We start from the raw sequence: 18,123 nt of genomic DNA, 5'->3' as shown, positions 1-18,123 counted from the left end.
ATTATTTTTTTTTGGTGGGGGCTTGCAATGGTTTTTTTTTTTTATAAAAACAAAACATTAAAAGATCCAACTTGCCACCAACTCACTTCTTCATATGAAGTTTTTCTGCTTTGAAACCTGCCATCCACATCACATTTTTTTTTTTAAGTTCATGAGGGTTTTTTTTTTCTTTTTCTTTTGAGCTTGCTGTGTTCAAAAAAAGTCAAAGATTTATTTTTGCCATCCTGAATTCTTCATGAGATTTGAGCTTTGCAAAAAAACAAACAAAAACAAAAAAAAAAGCAAAAAAAAAAAAAAAAGCAAAAATAAAAACAATGTGAAATTTTTAGACTCCAGCTCGCTGAGTTCCATCTGTTTTTTAGCGTTATTGTGCTAAACTAGAGATATACCTAGATCAACCTGCCAAAATCAAGCCTGCATCAGCCTTCGGTGTGTTCATGTGAGTTTTGGCCTTAATCTGCCAAATGTGAGACTTTTAGTCTGCCATTAGATCCCATACTCATCTCATGCATTATGCTTGCTATTTTGTCTTAGCAACAATGACTATAACTGTTTCAAAAGACTATGAAAAAGAGACATTATATTAATAAAAAAACCCTGCATGCTGGACATGTATGGTATAATTATTTTTTTTCTTTTGCTTGGAAATGGACTTTTGGAGACTATTATGGCATGGCATTCATCCTTTTGTTTTATTGCCTCATCACTTTTTTGAGTTGAAAGCAAAAAAGTGCAACCTTTGATCTTCCTCCTCCTCTTCCTCCCCATTAAAGTTTGCATCTGCTCGAAAACTGCTTTGAATTACTCAAAACTTCAGACTTTCTTTTTAATGCACTGAAGCATTCCCTGATTTAAAAAAATGCCAGAATGGATTCTGATAACCTAATGTGGCAAAAAAACAAACAAACAAACAAACAAAAAAAGAACTTTGGAAAGATGTTTTTTTAAAAAAATCACTTCCCAATTTGGGGACTTTAAAATCATGCTGTTGCCTAAAGCAGTCTAAAATCTAGTTTTACATGAACTGCCCCAAGTTTATTTCCTTTTTCCTTTTGCATTTGGTCACTGTCAAATGTGGAATGCTCTGGGTTCCTAGTATATAATTTAATTCTAGTTTTTATCATCTATGAGCCCAGTTAAAATGTATGCTACAGATAAAGGAATGTTATAGATGAATTTGAAAGAGTTAGGTCTGTTTAGATGTAGATTTAAAAACAAAAAGATTGATGCACTAAATTGTTTACTGTCGTGATGTAAAGGGGGGGGGTAGAATTTGCAATGGGACTGTTTTTAAGAGTAGCTTATGCAGCATGTGCTTGCAACTTAAATATAAGTTGGGTATATGTAGTCCTTGCTATACCACTAACTGTATTTGAAAACCAAAGTATTAAAAGGGGGAGGAACCCCTGTTTATATCTATAGGGGTATTTTACATTGAAAATGTATTTTTTTTTTCAAAATTGAAGTATTTGGGACTGAATTGCACTAAGATATAACCTGCAAGCATATTAAAAAAAAGACAAACCTGTTTAGAACGCTAATACAATTTATGCAGTTATAAAGATGGCATTACTGCACAGTTTTAAGATGATGCAGATTTTTTTACAGTTGTATTGTGGTGCAGAACTGGATTTTCTGTAACTTCAAAAATTCCACAGTTTTAAAGGCAATAACCAGTAAATTTTATTTTCAGGGACTGATATCCTGTCTTAAAAAAAAAAAAAAAAAAAAAAAAAAAAATGAAAGTAAATCTTACCACAATAAATATAAAAAAATCTTGTCAGTTACTTTTTCTTTTACATATTTTGCTGTGCAAAATTGTTTTATATCTTGAGTTACTAACTAACCACGTGTGATGTTCCTATGTGCTTTTCTTTCATTTTCAACATTATGGTTATATCAAAAGAGAGAATAATCTACAATAATAAACTGCATTTTTTTTGATTCTGTACTCAATTGTTTAGTGTGTAGTTAAAGTTAAACAACTAAGAAAGAAGTACCTAAGCCTAATATATTGCGAGGAAGTGATGCTGATACAAGAGTTGAACTCCCTGATACAAAGGAGGGGAGAAGTTAGCGGCCAGATATATGTAAAGTGGAAAATTGTCACCCACTAGCAATTAGTTATCTGTCAGGCAGGTGAAAAACGTGATCTTCCAAGTACTTGTTATAACTTCTCAGTTTTGTAATGACTTAGAGGACCTTAGTTCCTATGAGTCATATCGTGCCATCAATTTCAAGACATTGATCTCAAAAGGAAGTTCTGCTGAAAAACCTGATGACACGATATGGCCCTATATTTTGATTGTTTTATGGTGGAGTGAAGTGAAAGGGAAGACCTATCCTCTTATCATCTGATCCAAGCAGAACATGTTTGTATGAAGGCAGAGATGACACTGCATCAGGTTTTTCTTGTCACGTATTCATTTAATGTTAGAGATAAAGAGTTTTTGACATTTGGCAGATACCTGATTCTAACCTCCCTCCCCTCACTGTTCCACGTCATGGTTTTCTTATCAGTCACAGGCCTTAGAAGGCTCACAGTGAATTTAGGAGGGAAAAATTTAAAAAAATCAAAGGACTTTCAAGTTATTTGTCCTAAACAAACACTCAGAAAGATTAATTTGCTAAAAAATGTTAAGGTCCAAAGGTGTGCTCTTTACATGTCTCTGCATTTTCAGCTTTGAAAATCTCCTAAAACAATCTATCCAGTTATTTTACAGTTACCCTCCCTAGCAAGCTCCTAGAATAAGTAGGGAGACATTTTCATAGTGTTTTCTGCAGCATTTGAATAGGATTAACTTTGTAGTTCATTTGAAAAACTTAGGCCTCTCTGAAGAATGTTACAGCTTCATTAGAACTTAGCTTTATCTCAGGCTCATAAAACCAGCACTATTTGTAAATTTCTTCCAAATGACAAACTAACCCCCAGTATATGGAGTGAGTGGAATTAAAACAACACAGCAAACTGCACCAGAGTTCTGTTCTGGGGTAAAGACAGCTGTTTCTCAGAGAAATTGCTCAGGCTGGGATGCTGCATTGGGTACCCAAACAGAGTTCTCACTGATTCCAGGTCAGGACTGCAGGATCAGGCCCTAAGCCATGCTGTGCCCAGGAAGGCTGAGTTTCCCTTAAAACACCACAGGCTGTATCAACAGTCACATCAAGGGAGGAGTTCAAGCATTGATTTCTGACCGAATCAGCTCCCATTAAAGTCAATGGCAAATAAATAAATCTCCGGTTGACTTCAGTGGTAGCAGAATGGGTCCCTTCAATGGGAGACTTTTATGGAGCTTTGGAACGGGTCCCTGATGCTAACTGGTTCTGTTCTATATTCATTGCTTCTCCTCCTGAACACAGAGCCAATAGAGTGCCCTTTGGCATTTGACCTTCTGTTACACCACAATTTAAGTAATGGTTCAAGCTCCAGATTCTGGTTAATTGGAGCTTCATATTCTGGTTAATATGTAATCTGAGGGTAAACTGGCTGCTATTGGCTGATTAGAAAATTATCTGCTCTCATAAAGATAGCGACTTTTTCTCCTGCTTGAAATGTTTAAACCTCTATTAGTGCCCACCTTTTTCATGGCGGTCTCTTAGGGACTGAATCATTCCAAAGAGTTCAAAACAAGAATTGATATGGTCAGTAAACTGATAAGCATCTTACATTTAAAATTACCTTCTAAACTAATGCACTGCACCTAGTTTCTCAAGCACAGATGCAGAGCGTCCAAAGCCCCTCTTATGTGCAATCAATCTGCGGTACAACATTAACCCTGTTTGTACAATAGACCTTATAGTTTAGTAACGTGAAAAGGTGTAAGCAGTTACTAGGTTTACAATAGTATTTTGAGTCCAAGAAAAGGTGATAGAGCGAATGAACACTGCTCTTTCTGGGTTTTGTTTGGTTGGTTTTGGTACACCCACAGCGTAGATAAAGGTTAAGAAAACCTGTGTTAAGAAAAGCCTTCCAAGAAATAGATTGTAAGAAGGAAAAATACACTGTATACACTCCAACAGAAAAAAAGTCTGGCCTTTTTCCTAGACGGTGATCCTAACATATATCAGTCTTTATTTCGGACTAAAAATGCATTGTCTTCCTTACGCTGTATTTGAATCTCTGTATGAAACACTGTTACATTGCCACTGAAGAAAAAAACTACAAGCAAGTTTTAATAACCACTAAAGCAAACCATCTATTGGGGTTCTGTATGAACCGTTTAAGGGGAGATCATACCTTTCCAGCAGAACTGCTTGCTGAGAACTAATTGGAACAGCTCTGCTCTGAATAACCTATATTCATTAATCACCCCTTGCTTGGAGCATTCTGGCCTCCATCCTGCTCAGCCTCTCACTAAACTCAGTGGTAAAATTCCCATTGACTTAAATGGGGAGCATGAGACTGTATCATTTACTCACTTCTCACTCATGTAAATCTCTTACTGAAGTCAGTGGGAGCTTTGCCTGAGTAAGGAGCTATGGCCCCATATGTCAGAAGAGATAGTTCTTACTCTCCACATCATTAACAGTGTCCCATTTCTGCCATGGCCGTGTGGTTCTTTCTCATTTATTAACTACACTGCAAAGAATGTTCATTAAGATGTACACAAAAGAGGCGACCATTTGCTCAATCTGAAATATGATTCAGTGCGATAAAAACCAAAACCGAACCCCTAAGCTTTTTCTAAAATGTAACATAACCCGCTTCTCAATATCAGTGAAGTAAAATATTTTTGTGTTTGTACTACAGTATTTTCCCTGCCTGTGAACTTTCACACTGAATCGCATCTGAAAAGGGGAAAATATTCCTAGTCACCCAAGTGTATTTTTCTTTAATAGCTCTTTGCAATTGCAACTGTGCAGCAGCTTTGTCTAAAGCAAAGCATTCCTGTTTGCTCATTTTGTTCAGTAATGACAAATATATGTGGCTTTACTTATTAGAAAGCCTACTTCCCTTTTTTTATTTACCCCACAATAAAAGATCTTCTTTAAAAACAAATCCTCACTAATAACTGGCAGCGAATTTTAAGTTTACAAATGAACATGCCCCCCTTTTTTTCTTCTGGACTAACTTTTGGCACAGTTGCTTCATTTCCCTATATTTTCCCCCTGCAGTGTGTCAGAAGCTCTTGAGCAAGAATCATTCATAAATTTTAATACCAATTTCTCTGACATAATATCAGACACAGAGTGCTGATGCTTCCTGGATTTAGGGAGGAAATGATGCATATATCAGAATTATCTGCTCAGATGCCAGAACCACATTGGTGTCATTTCAGCATGTGCTACTTTGAAAGGAAATCCTCTGTATTTATTACGAAGATCACGGTTTGAACTAAATGGACTCACTGTTTCTGACACCTGTTCAGATGATTGGAGGTTAAAATTCCACATACAAAAATGTACTTCTTTCACTAGTGGACGTTTTAAATAAATGTTTTCTCCTTTAAAATCACTAACGTCATGTTGTCAGTAGATGACATAAAATATTGACATTCCAGTTGTTGCTGTGGCAAATGTAATATATTGGGCATGCTTCACACATCTTTACACACACTCAGGTTGCTGTATCCAAATATTTTCAGGTATCTATTTTAAGTTCACAGCTTGTTATAAATAGCACAAGGTAGGACAACAGGACACAAAAAAGGTGGGAGGTTGTTTAAAGAACTCATTTTTGCAGCAAAACAGTTGAGCATTCATACACTTCACAGTTTTAGCACTCTTTCTAATGAATTTAAGCAGGCTCAGTGGATGCAAATCAATAGATTTAAATACTGTACACTCCACATCAACTGTTACCAGAGGGACTGTTAATATAGACTGGAATTGGTGGAGGAGGCCCAAAAATAAAGCTTACTGCTCTTGGTTGTGTGTGTGTGTGTGAGTGTACTCAGATTTGTGAGCTCAAGGATAACGCAATGCAAAATATTCCAAGATGAAAGCGATCAATGTCTGCTCTAAGTAGGGGGGGGGAGGGGTAGATACAATACTTTACAGCTAATCAGTTGAACTCCAACTATCTAGTCACTATCATCTTGATCTGAATTTTAATAATTTGGCAAGGCACTTGATGGTAGCTGGTTATAGCTGATTATTCACTGAAATTATGAGTTTCCACCATGCCGTACCCACATTTCTGGTTCTCAAATCTAAAACAGTACAATTTCTTACACTGTAGTGAAATCCTGTAGGCCTGTAGTTTTAGCAGAGGTATACTGATGGAGATTGCCCTGTCAGCATAAGGGTTTGATTTTAAGCACTGTATACTTTATGACGTTTTCCTTTGAATACATATCCACCAGACATCTTGCATGGAGGGGATGGAAGACAGAGCAGAAGTTTGCTAGAAGTGTTGTTTCCAAGGGCGTAGAGCAAAAGACAAATCAAGCAGTGTCTAATTTTCCAGCGGGGTTAGAGGATGAAGTGTCATTGATTGCCTCTCAATTGTTAATTCATAAAGAAGCACAGTCCTGAAAAATGTTCTCAGCAGCTTTCCCCCTTTAAAACAAAATGTTAAAATGGCTGAGTATGGAGGCGTGGGGCTCAACACCCCTTTTCAATGTGGGATCCTTCCCAGCCTCGCTTTTCAGTGTAAAACAGGTGTCCTTCAGTCCTACCTGGTGTCAGGCAGACCAGCAATACACATTCATTTCCCAAGCTTGAATTCCCCAGAATTTGGATCTTTACACCCTTGCGAGTGGGAGAATGGCAAAGATTTTTTTGTTCCATTTTGGCTTCTGAAATCCAGATTAAGATTATTGGATTATTTAAAATAAAGAAATCAAAATCCCCCAAACAAAAAGAATAAACTGCAAATCTATATAACTAAATAACCCTTCCCCCAATTACGCCTGAATAAACTCTGCTTCCAAAGCAGATTGGGAGGGGTCCTGGCGTTGGGTGTTAAATATCACCATCAGTTTGCGGGCTGATGTGTTTCAATCATTGTTTTTGTTAATGACTCGGACTGTTTCTGGAAATGAAAGCAATGATCTGAACCGGGTTAAGCAGCATCCATCGTTGGCGTCAGTTCGGCCGAGGCACAAACCCCAGCCAGTGTCCTGTGGACCGCTGACGTTGCAATGTGGGGTCTGGAAGCGCCTTGCCTTTACACAGCCCGGGTCTCCTGCCTCGGCCCGCTCACCTCCACTTGATGCTGCCGATAGAAAACACGCAGCCGGAGCTCGGGTGTGGAATTGTTCCGGGCGGGGGCGGCGGTCGGTCGGCCGGCTCTCCATTTCCGATCAGGACAGACGGACAGGGCCTTCCCTTGGGGCACTGTAGGGGTGTAGCATGTGTCCATTTCCCCCCAGGAAGTGCCAGGCCTGAGACCAGTCAGAGGGGACCATTCAGGGCCCGATCCTGCTGCCACTGCACCCAACCGGGGGGTGGGGAGGGGGCTACGACGGCGCCTGCCAGCCCCCCTCTGCGCCCTGCAGCGCCGCGCACCTTCCTCCGCCGGCACATGCTCGTCTCTCCCCGCCCCGGGAGCAGTCCCTGCCCGGCGCCTGGTTTGCCCCGGCAGCCTGGCTGAGCCGCCCCTCGCCCGGCCCGGGCAGGCAGGGCGCGGAGAGCCGGGACGGGGGGGGAGGAAAGTCAATTCCCAGCCCCACGCCCCCGAGCCGCGGCTCCCTCCCTGCGCGCACGTGTCCGGCGCCGCTTCGCCCCGGGCTCTGCAACCCGCTTCCAGCCGGAGGCGGGGCGGCGGCGGCGGCCCCCTTTGCGCCGGGCTCTTCGCCCCTCGGGGGGGGGGGGCCCAGTGGCGGCCCAGCCCAGAAGCGCCGGGGGGGGGCACGGGGTACCCCAATGGCCCTGATGAGTTTAGCCGGGGGAGGGGCGCGAACCCCTGACTAGGGCGCAGGGGGAAGCCAACAATCGCGGCAGGGCAGGGCAGGGCAGGCCCGTGGATCAGCCCAGCCCAGGGCCCGCGGGCGGCCCGGCCTTGGCGATGTTACACCCTCCCTGGGGCGGGCGGGGGCCGCACTGCAGCGGGCCGGGGGGGAGGCGGCAGCTGCTGCTTGTTGTCTCCATTCAATCCCTGCAGGATCCATCCATCCATCCATCCAAAGCCTAGCACCCGGGGGTCAGGCGGCCCGCCGGCCGCTGACTGATCATCGCCTAGGTACGTGCCCGTAGCCCGCTGCTGGGCGGGTGTCTGAGGGGCATTCGGCCCCTCTTCCGGCTGATCAAGGTGGGCTGGCTTCGGCCCGATCTAAAGCCCAGCGGCGTGGTGTTGGGTTTTGGACCAGAGCAGTGCTGGCTGGAGCAGGAGGGGGCGGGGGAGGTTTAGACTGCGTGCCTTGTAAATCATCTGCAGTTGGGAAAAGAGCGGAGTTTTCCCGTTGGACCTCTCTCGCCTTCTCTCTCTTTGACATAGTTTAATGTTCCCCTTCTAGAATCACACAGGCTGATTAACCTACCTGGAGCCAGAACCTTCCCTTTCCCTGATTTTAAAACAGACATGGACAAGATCTTGGAAACTGACTTTAAAAGGTGGGGCTTTGAGTGTGTCTGCCTGGACATCAGCTCCAAAAGTTGTGGTGTTCTCTAAAAAGAATCCCAGCTTTCTCAAACATTTGAGGCCCTTGCCTTTCATCACTGCCAGTGATTCATTGTAAGGAACACTGAATTAAAAAAGATCCAGTTCCTTCCCCCCGCCTCCTCCCAGAAGCTAAACTGCTTCCTAATTCACTGATGAAAGTTCTGTCATATGTAAGAGGCCAGTCCAGAGTTTGCAATACATTTCGCTGTTTTGCAATATAGGATGAACAGATTTCACTTTCGATAAGAGACCTACCGCAGAGTCACTTTAGACTGAGACAGGAATAATATAAGATTAAATCTGTTTAAAATAGCATATTCATGCCACACCAGATTCAGCCTCTAAACTGAGCAGCCTTTATTGTGAAATCCTTTTTAAAACACCATATTACAGAGCAGCAAACTTATTAAATGATAACTCTCAAGCACCAACTTTGTCAAATTAAAAGAAGGAAAAGACGTGTTATCAGCCTTGTTAAATTAATAAATCTGCTTAGCTTCTCCAAGCAGTCTTTGGGCTGCATTTCTTGGAATCTCTCTTTATTAATACCTGATTTTCGAATAAACTTGCTAAATGAATCCATGCACTGTGCTTGTGAGAGAGTGTCCACTCCGTTTCAGGTCTCCTTTGAATTGATTGAACTATTGTGGTTCTAGATAAGGGATATCCTCATCAAAAACTAAGGATAATAGAGCAGGCAGACCACAACACTTTTTGGATGCTTCTCAGGTTTGAGGATTGAATACCTATTCCTCCCAACTAAGTGCATTAATAACAGGATGGATTCACCAATCGGCATGAGAGCAGAGGTCATCTTGAGGAAAATGACACCAAGGGTCTAAAAAAGTCATCTGCTTTAAGAAATCCTGGGCAGGATGCAAAATATTATATTTAAAGAGGCACTGTCCCTTTTCTCCAAAAATAATAGACAGGATCACCAAGATTGTTAGGGAGGCAAAGCAACTGTCTTGAAAAGCCTTAGTCAGCCACAATGCTCTGCTCTGAACGTGTATGTGGGCGTTTATATATGTATACATGAATGATTTGATTGAAACATTTCTGAATAAACATGATAGAATGTAAAATTTCCCACTACATGGAAACATTGTTTTAAGTGGCATGCATGAAAATATTTAAATACGCCACTCTGTTCAGTTTGATGTTGAAAGTGATCTGTACACTGTGGAATAATAATTTAGTTGGCACAAATTGTACAGTTGATTTTTTTTTTTTTTTTGGTAAAGCTGCAGAGCTGTTTTGCAGTCAAAATGCCAAATAAATCCATATATGATCTTTTTTTAATCTTAAAAAAAATCAGAGATGCAATTTTTTCTTGCTATGATTATGTCGTGATACGACAATACATTGATGTAGCCGCAGCTATCCTTCCTTCGGAATACTTGTTGTATGTGTATATACATAGCGTTTATATAATGAAAGGGAGAAAGATGTAACAAATATAACAAAATATCCATTTTTAAGGAGCATAGATTGACTCACTGGTTTATTGCACTTATTGTACAAAGAAAGATTCACTGTAACTGTGAATCGTTTAAAATTAGATTTTAAATATATTTTGACAGTCTGAACTTGTACAGTGTGAGTAACCGTAGGGAGAAATGACAGTCCTGGTTTTGTTATTAAACTGCTGTCTGGAAAATAAAGGACTATGTACTGAAATTGATAATTATTTCACCAGTTACATTAGCACAGCTAATAATAATAAAGATTACTTATTGAAAAAAAAAAAACTATAGAAAGTTAAGTGCTTTCAACTATTGTAGTTTGATATACACAGTCAAGACTAACGTATTTTTGTTTTATTCAGATAATTGTGCTACCATGAAGATCCTCCTGTTATTAATGTGAATAAAGACCAGGCATATTACTTAAAAAGTATTGTTTCATTTTAACCAGTGTTCCATTAAGTTCATCAACACTAGAATATTGTTAATAAATAATACACAAGACTTTCTGAAATTAAATTAGCATCCAATCAAAACAGTTCTGCTCTGTACAATATCAGTAAAAATGACATATTTAAGTGATTTAAAATTCTTTATTAATTATATTTTGTTTATTTTAATATATTTACTAAATTAGGTACCCAAGAGAATCTTCTACATCGGTGATGTGAAAATCCCTGTTGCCTGAAGTAAAAAAAAAAAAAAAAAAAAAAAAAGGTACATTTTTATTTTTATTTGCATACTAGAGAATGTGGGGTTTTTTTGTTTTGTTTTGTTTTTGATTGGTAATATGGAGCTTAATTCGTAACCCATGGAAGTTAGATTGGACTCATATTCAGGTGTGTAAAAGAGACATGGGTAATATGTATGTTTTCTATTTTTGTTTACTGAGCGTGTCTCCTGTGTTGCATAATTTATATTTTATCCCTTGCGAACTTCTTAGCTTTCTGTCTTCAGATGTTGGCATTCAGAAACTAGCTATGGAGGTTAAATATGAGACTACAGAAGAGCTGTCTCAAATTTTGATGAAAATGATGGATCTCTGTGTTAGTTTACATTCAAATCCAGAATTTCCAATAGAATGTAAAGCATAATGCTGTCTTCATTTCCCAAACTGCATCCATTCAGTCTATCACATTTACAGAATATACAATATTAATGAAAGTGAGAAGATCAAACTTTTACACACACACGCACCCTTCCTTAGATTCAGGCAAACATATGGGATCTGTTTATTATCAGACTGAACTGTAAAAAACACTAAGCAGTTTAAATGGGCTTTTTAATTACAGAAATCCCTGTGAGTTTAATTATGAAATCTCTTATTTTAGACAAGAATACAGCCTACCACACTTATATCAACAATTAAGAGTTGTTATTAAATAAAGCACTGTTACTTTATATTAGCTAGTGGAGCTGCGTTTTGTTTTTATTTAAAATTTGGCTGACTGTGGGGAGAAGGAGGGTTGATTCTGTAGAATTCACGCAAGTCAAACTCCCATTGATATTCACAAGAGTTTTGCCTGGGTATAGGCTGCAGCATTGATCCATGGGATAGCTTCATAAGAGGCAAATGTTATGACCTGATTCTCATAGCACTTACATCAGTTATACACGGGTGTAACCTCATTGATATCAGTAGAGTTACTCCTGATTTATAGTGTTGTAAGTGAGAAGAAAATCAAACCCTTTGTTTTATTATGGGTCCTTACAGAGCATATTATGTTGCATGTATTGAATAGGCTTGAATAAGAATTTTAAACATAATCAAGATACATGTTTTCACTGTTCTGTTATAGTGTATTGTCTGTCAGCTCATTGCTAACATGAGTTCTTTATTTTAAATAATCTCAGAGCAATCCTTGCAAATTTTGTTAATTATCTATGGACATGTTTTTAAAAGGCTTTTAATTTAATGTACAATTGTAATAACAGGATTTACATAGCAAAATGTACCCTTCCTGGGAAAATAGACACAATAATTTCATTTATTTATATATTTTCGGGTTATCCTGTCAGGCATCATTGAAAAACAGGTTCCGTTACTTTGAAACAAATAGATATTGGGTCTATGAAGAGTTAATGAACTTTTATGGCCAGGTTGAGATTGGACTGACCCCTATGGTAATATTTCATCTAAGGTTACTGTTGGGAGAGAAATCAAATTTCAGCTGTGAGCATGATTGACAGGTAAACGCAAGAAAGAGAAAGACATCTGCTCAGATGGGGAATTTGGGATGGAGAAGGACAGTTCAGGGAAGTTTCTCTGTGATATTAGGAATAATAGCTTAGATATGAAAAGTCCAATACTCTGCACTCTCTGGAGGCTCACTTAGTTTATTCTCATAAAGTCAGTTTGGTTAAGGGAATTTAGGACTATAGGAGGATAGTAGGGGACAGTGGTCTCAGTGGTTTCCTTGCCAACTTGATTGTTTTTGAAGGAATTATGTTATTTCTAGCATGTTTGTAGCAATTCAGGCAATTGATATGATGTGCGTAAATAGAGTATATTGTGGATGTTGATTAAGATATTGTCTCTATACTAACATCTCTTTTGGTATCTGTAAAGACAGGAAGATTATGGAGCAAATAAATCCTTGGCGTAATTCCATGCGCTTGTTCCAGTGGAAGTCAGTGAGAGTTAGAACAGGTCTAAGTTCATGTTCCCTATATATGTCACTCTATTAATAATGAAATTAAAATATCAGTATGGATATGTGGTAGTACTTTATGAGGTAAATATTAATTACAAGGCATCCTGTGTTGCCCCTAATCCATATACAAAGCCTCTAGTGATGTTAATGGGTGTCTTCTGCAAGACTGAAGGATGGTATATGCCCCCCAACATTCTTTCCTAATGTATTTGGTACACTACCCAACCTTTCCTGTTAATTTCATTTGGTGCAGAAAAGCATTTCCACTTTCCAGCATAAGGGAGTCAGTAGCCAGAAGCAAAATATAATAGCAAGGGCCAATGCTCTGTGATATGTGTCTAGATTCCCACTGATGTCAGTGGGATTTTAATGCATTTGTGTGAAGGCCAAATTTGGTTCTTCTGACACAGATGACTGGAACCTCAGAATGTTTCTATGCCCTTGAAGATGAACTGCAAGAGAAAATCTAATTATTTATGGACTTTACCATTTATAATGGCCTCGTAATATTATTTTTCAAAATAAAGGTGGGTATTTTTGTTTATTTTTGGACTTCAGACATTTTTGGAGGGCTATGTTGATGGTATCATAGTAGTGTAGATCCTGAACTGCAGCTCATTTGCCTCTCTTCTGAGGAGGAAGAGATGTTGGTTGAAATCCTGGCCCAGTGAAGTCAATGACAAAGCTCCCACTGACTTCCCTGGGGACAGAATTTAGCCAATGTGTCTAAGGGCTGTCTATGCAGGAACATAGGGGCTGTACTGGTATAAGGAAAGGTGTGAATGCAGACTTGTGTGAATCTCTCTGTGGAGAGACTTATTCTGGAATAAAAGTTACATTTTCCAGTTTGGTTAAGGTTGTTTTGGAGATGGTTTAAACTGCACTAGAAAAAATAACTCTTATTTCAGAGGAAGAGTGTTTACAGGGAAAGTTATACCAGTACCACTCTCTTGGTATAATTATACAGGTGTAATTTTGCCACTGAATTTCCCTATATGGACAAGTCCTAAAGCTGAGGAGAAATAAAGAATACACACGTTTCCTTTCCCTTTGCAGTTTACCATTAAGAACTTCAATGCAGTGGAAAACTTTTAAACATAACAGGCTTACAATATACATCCATTCACCTTTCATTTGATTTTTAGGATGTGTTCCTTGTTGTTCCCTTCCTTCCCCCACCCACACATAGATATTAAAAAGATATGCTTGCCCAGGAACTTGTTCCTTCCCACACTGTATTCCTGTCCTGCTTTAGTTTGCATTGAAGTCTGACTGTACGATATGACTTCAACGTTCATTTTTGTGGCAACAGATTGTGATGTCACAAACACTAGATGATGACTTCAGTAGAGACAGAAGAAGGCTGAGCCTTACGCACACAAGTTCTTTTCTGGGGCTAAATGTCTGATACAATGGAAAGGGAAGATAGGCAGTAAATAACCAAGTACGTTTCTGTGTGTATGATTGAGCTCTATTTGAGTTTGCACTGGTGAGTAAACGCTTTAAAATTGATTTCATTGACTCAATTGCCTCAAAACCTGAAACATCTTTGCACTAGTGTGATTTCTGCTGCTGTTTAGTTCTAATATAGAATTGTAGTTTAAGTGCTATTAGATACAATCTTTTCTTCGGGTTTCTCATTGTTTGTCATTTACCAGATCTACACTTTTTAAAAATACAGTTCACATTGATCAGAGACCAAAAAAGCATCTTTTTAACGTACAATATGTGAAACATTATTTCTTATGACTACAAACAGGTGCAGTGTTTAGAAGAGGAGATAGAGAATCAGGACTTCTAAGTTTTAGTCTGACCACTATAGATTCACTGTGAGACCTTAGTCAAATCAATTGGTCCCTTATTTAGCAAGTATTTAAGCACGTGGCCATTGGCTTCATCTAAAGTTTTATTACCTTTGATCTCTGTATACCTCATTTTACCCATCTGTAAAATTAGATTAATAATTTTTACTTTACAGGGATGTCAGGAGAATTAAGAAATATTTGTGAAGCTCTTTGATGCCTTCTCCTGAAAGGTGGTCTATGTAAATACCTTGTTTGCAGTAGTGTTGTAGCTGTGTTGGTCCCAGGATATTGGACAAACAGAAAAAAATGGTGTGTGTCAGTTTTTTGTCCTCCACATTTACCACTTTTTTATTTCCTTTGTTTTAAGGACCAGTGAGAAGCTTTTCTCTCTCACCAACAGAAGTTGGTCCAATAAAAGATATTACCTCACCAACCTTGTTTCTTTCATGTCCTGGGACCAATACGGCTACAGTAACACTGCATATATAAATACCTGTCATGTATTTTTGTTTTGTGTCCTTATTTCATCACTTTGGGTGAGGAATATAAATGACAGGTACTGTATTTATATACCATGTTTCTTACTCGTGCTTACTCATCACTTACGTTCCCCAGAAACTATTAAAATAGGAGTTAAGTGATCTGTAGGACTTGTGCAGGCCTTCTACCCAGATGTGAATTTCATCCTCTGAACAATATGGGAGGTTCTGGTGCCCAGTTAAATACAGGGATCAGGCCCTCAAATAGCAAAGAGTTTTCTGAAAAGCAGACCAGAAAAAAACCCTGACTGTTTTTTTTTAATCACTCTAAATACAACATGAGTCATTATCTTAAGCAAAATGATGTGTCCTTGAAAACCCTTCATTATTGGTCCACTTGCTCTCTCTCTCTCTCTCTCTCTCTCTCACACACACACACACCCACCCACCCACCAGCTGCCAAGACTTACAGAGGTCAGGCTCCCTTGTTCATCTTTGTTTGCTCGCTTGTCAATGCCATTACATTAGTTCCCAAAGTTTAAGCCATTTTCGCTCATCAGTTGTGTGGCTTTTATTTTTTGTCTGCCAAAATTATTGCCGTTCTTTGCCCCTGCCCTACTTTCTTCCTCAGATCCATAATGGAATCTTCAGCTATGAATTTGCTAACCATAAAGATTTTTGCTTGAACTGTTTTGAGAATGCTGTGGTGTAAAAAAAAGCCTGTGAATAGCATGCTGTGCCACTCTCTCAAGCATTGCACCTCTATGGGAAAGATAATAAAGATATTAGCACTCATATAATTTCAGATAGGAAATGAAACCAGACATGAAAGAAACACTAGCTCCAGCTGTTGAGGAGGAATCAAACTAGCTATGGGAATTACAGGTACTGTCACTGGAGACGGCCTGACTTCTGAGAAATGACCTCAGGTGTAGACGCTTGCTGTGGCCCCTTGCAGATATTAACACCTAATTAACAATCTGCAAGAGCATCCTACAACTTAATCACCAGTGAGCTGAGAATGACAATCAGGAGGAGGAGAAGGAATAGAAGGAGAAGAGAAATGGTAATTTTCCCTCTGCACGCATCATCTAATAACCATGGTTATTCAGATGCAGCTAAATGCGATTTCCTTGTAGTCATTTCAGTCTATTGGAAGGCACAATACATTCATTTGCTAGCAGGTAGGGAGAGGAGGTGAGAATTGAATTGATCTGTGATACTCTGAAAAATTGACCTGGAGGTCATTCATAGTTTAAATTGGGAAGTGAGAACAAGTTTATTTCTTCTCCGTCTTCCTCTTGCACCATTTTTTACTTCCAGACATGTTCTCTTGCATTGAATAATTATTTAAACATACTCTGATGTTCTCTTAAAGTTAATCAAAATAGAGACCTTTTGTTAGTGGGGATAGGTAATTAAATAGCTGCTTTCATATTATGCGATAGTATTGTACTGGGTTATTGAAGTCTCAGAATCTGATTCCCCAGGCCTTCTGCATGCGAACAGTCTACATTAAGGAAATCTGCTCCACACATTGCACTACAGTGATGCAGTTGTACTGGAGCAAACTCATACAGTGGACCCACCGCACTGGTGCTTTGTTCTTGATTATGCAAGATCCCCAAAAAGAAAAGCGAGTTTGAAGTCAGCTAATTATAAATATAGCTGCCATTCCATTGGCGAGTATGAGACGACTCCCATGTGTAAGGACAGCTCACATGAGTATGAGGGTGTACATTGTCATCTCGTCTCTGAAATTTGGTATGCAAAATAAAAAGTGGGGTGGGAAAAATGGTGCGTGCCAGTTTTCCTCCACATTTACTACTTTTTTCCTTCCTTTGTGTTAACCAGAACCATAAGAAGTGTGGATGTGGACAGCATTCCCACCGACTTATCTGCTCCAATTTGAGTACTAAGGGCCATTTGCTCTGCACACAGCGCTCCCACCTGTTTCTGGGCTTACTGGGAATTCTGTGTTCATATTGCTTAGATTATATTGAAATAAGGCAAGAACCCAACATTGAATATATTAACCACTCAGCTACCATAGAAACAGCCACATCCCATCAACTATCTCATTCTTTCCTTTCAAACAACAGGATATCCTCTCTACATTCGCCATTCTACTCATTCCATCGTACCTTTTGGCTCTGCATTTACATGTTGGCTGCGTGCTAAAAATTTAACAGGACCATAATGTCAGCTGTACCAGATCAAAGGCGAGCAACATAAAAGTTGAAATATATTATTTATCTCGTAGTTTGCATCCTGGATGCTTTTTCCCTTTTTGTTATTGCTGATGTTTTGCCCATGATGTTGAGCTGGCTCCTTGAAAGCCTTTGTCCCCTACAGACAAATATTCATATTAATGCAATCCATCAGCAGTTAACAAGCTCCAAGCTCACGCCAGTATTCCATGCACATTCCAAACTCACATTGTTTCCAGAAGGAGGCTTGGGTGCATGAGGAATGCAGGATCAGACCCTGGGGGTGGTCATTTTAGACTGGGAGACTTTTTGACCTAAGCACAAGAAATGCACTAGGTAGGCTAAAGAAGCAGCTCAGTTCATTCGTTCAGTGGGAGATTTTGCCATGCTCACCCAGTCCTGTGAGTTTCTGCAGAGGCAGGGGAAAATGCTAGTCTTTGCAGGGAGCCAAAAGCTAAAAAGAGAATTGATTTGGGGCTTTTTTCCTTGGTTTGGCGCATGTATCTTACTCCACATTTCTTACCCTCTTGGCTTCATTTGACATTCTGCCAGAGTAACAAATATAGGATCAGGCCAGCAATGTTGTTTAACCCTCATAAAACCCTTTTCCCCCTCCTTTGTTCAGTATAAAACTCTGAAAGTTTCCTGTGTTTGTCTACAGATATTGCAAGTTTTACTTCCTGAGTTACAGGTTGAGATACAGTAATGGGTCCGATTCTGGGGCTCTCCCAAGCTGTTTTCTTTCTGCAACAGAAAAAAAATACCTTGGATTATTTGGGGTTGTATTTTTTGTTTTTGTTTTTGTTTTAAGCCTGATGGCAATTGTCAAATATTCATTTTAGCAAAGGACTTTTATGAGGGTGCAGCCTCAGTGTACAGCCGATAAGAGTAATTTGCAGTCCTCTTTAGAGTGCAACTATTCGGTGGATGTGTCACTTTACTATTTCTTTAAAATTTAATTGGG

General features: G+C 39.5%; 1 protein-coding gene and 1 long non-coding RNA gene across 3 annotated transcripts in view; one reads left to right on the top strand and one right to left on the bottom strand.

Moving 5' to 3' along the window:
* The window catches only part of MAF (MAF bZIP transcription factor), a 193,363-nt gene that overhangs the window by 1,951 nt on the left and 173,289 nt on the right, over positions 1–18,123 (top strand). Inside the window, exons 1-3 of one of the 2 annotated variants that reach the window (XR_010918334.1) lie at positions 6,979–7,191; positions 8,048–8,125; positions 10,649–10,733. Coding sequence is in view for 1 of the 2 variants with exons in the window: in XM_067540129.1 (XP_067396230.1) it covers positions 10,649–10,682 (34 nt within the window). In the remaining variant the exon portion in view is untranslated. Of the gene's footprint in view, positions 1–6,978; positions 7,192–8,047; positions 8,126–10,648; positions 10,734–18,123 lie in introns of those variants that run through there. The other variant, XM_067540129.1, reaches the window with a different exon arrangement.
* LOC137147772 (uncharacterized) lies at positions 4,120–7,703 on the bottom strand. The gene is made up of 2 exons (XR_010918341.1): positions 7,148–7,703; positions 4,120–6,501 (listed from the first exon to the last, which is right to left on the bottom strand). It is a non-coding gene; the product is annotated as an uncharacterized lncRNA (long non-coding RNA).

This window comes from Emydura macquarii, unplaced genomic scaffold (genome assembly GCF_026122565.2).
Source record: "Emydura macquarii macquarii isolate MOO-44397 ecotype Brisbane River unplaced genomic scaffold, CSIRO-AGI_Emac_v2 contig_561, whole genome shotgun sequence".
Lineage (NCBI taxonomy): Eukaryota > Metazoa > Chordata > Testudines > Chelidae > Emydura > Emydura macquarii.
This window is presented reverse-complemented; position numbering and strand designations above follow the sequence as displayed.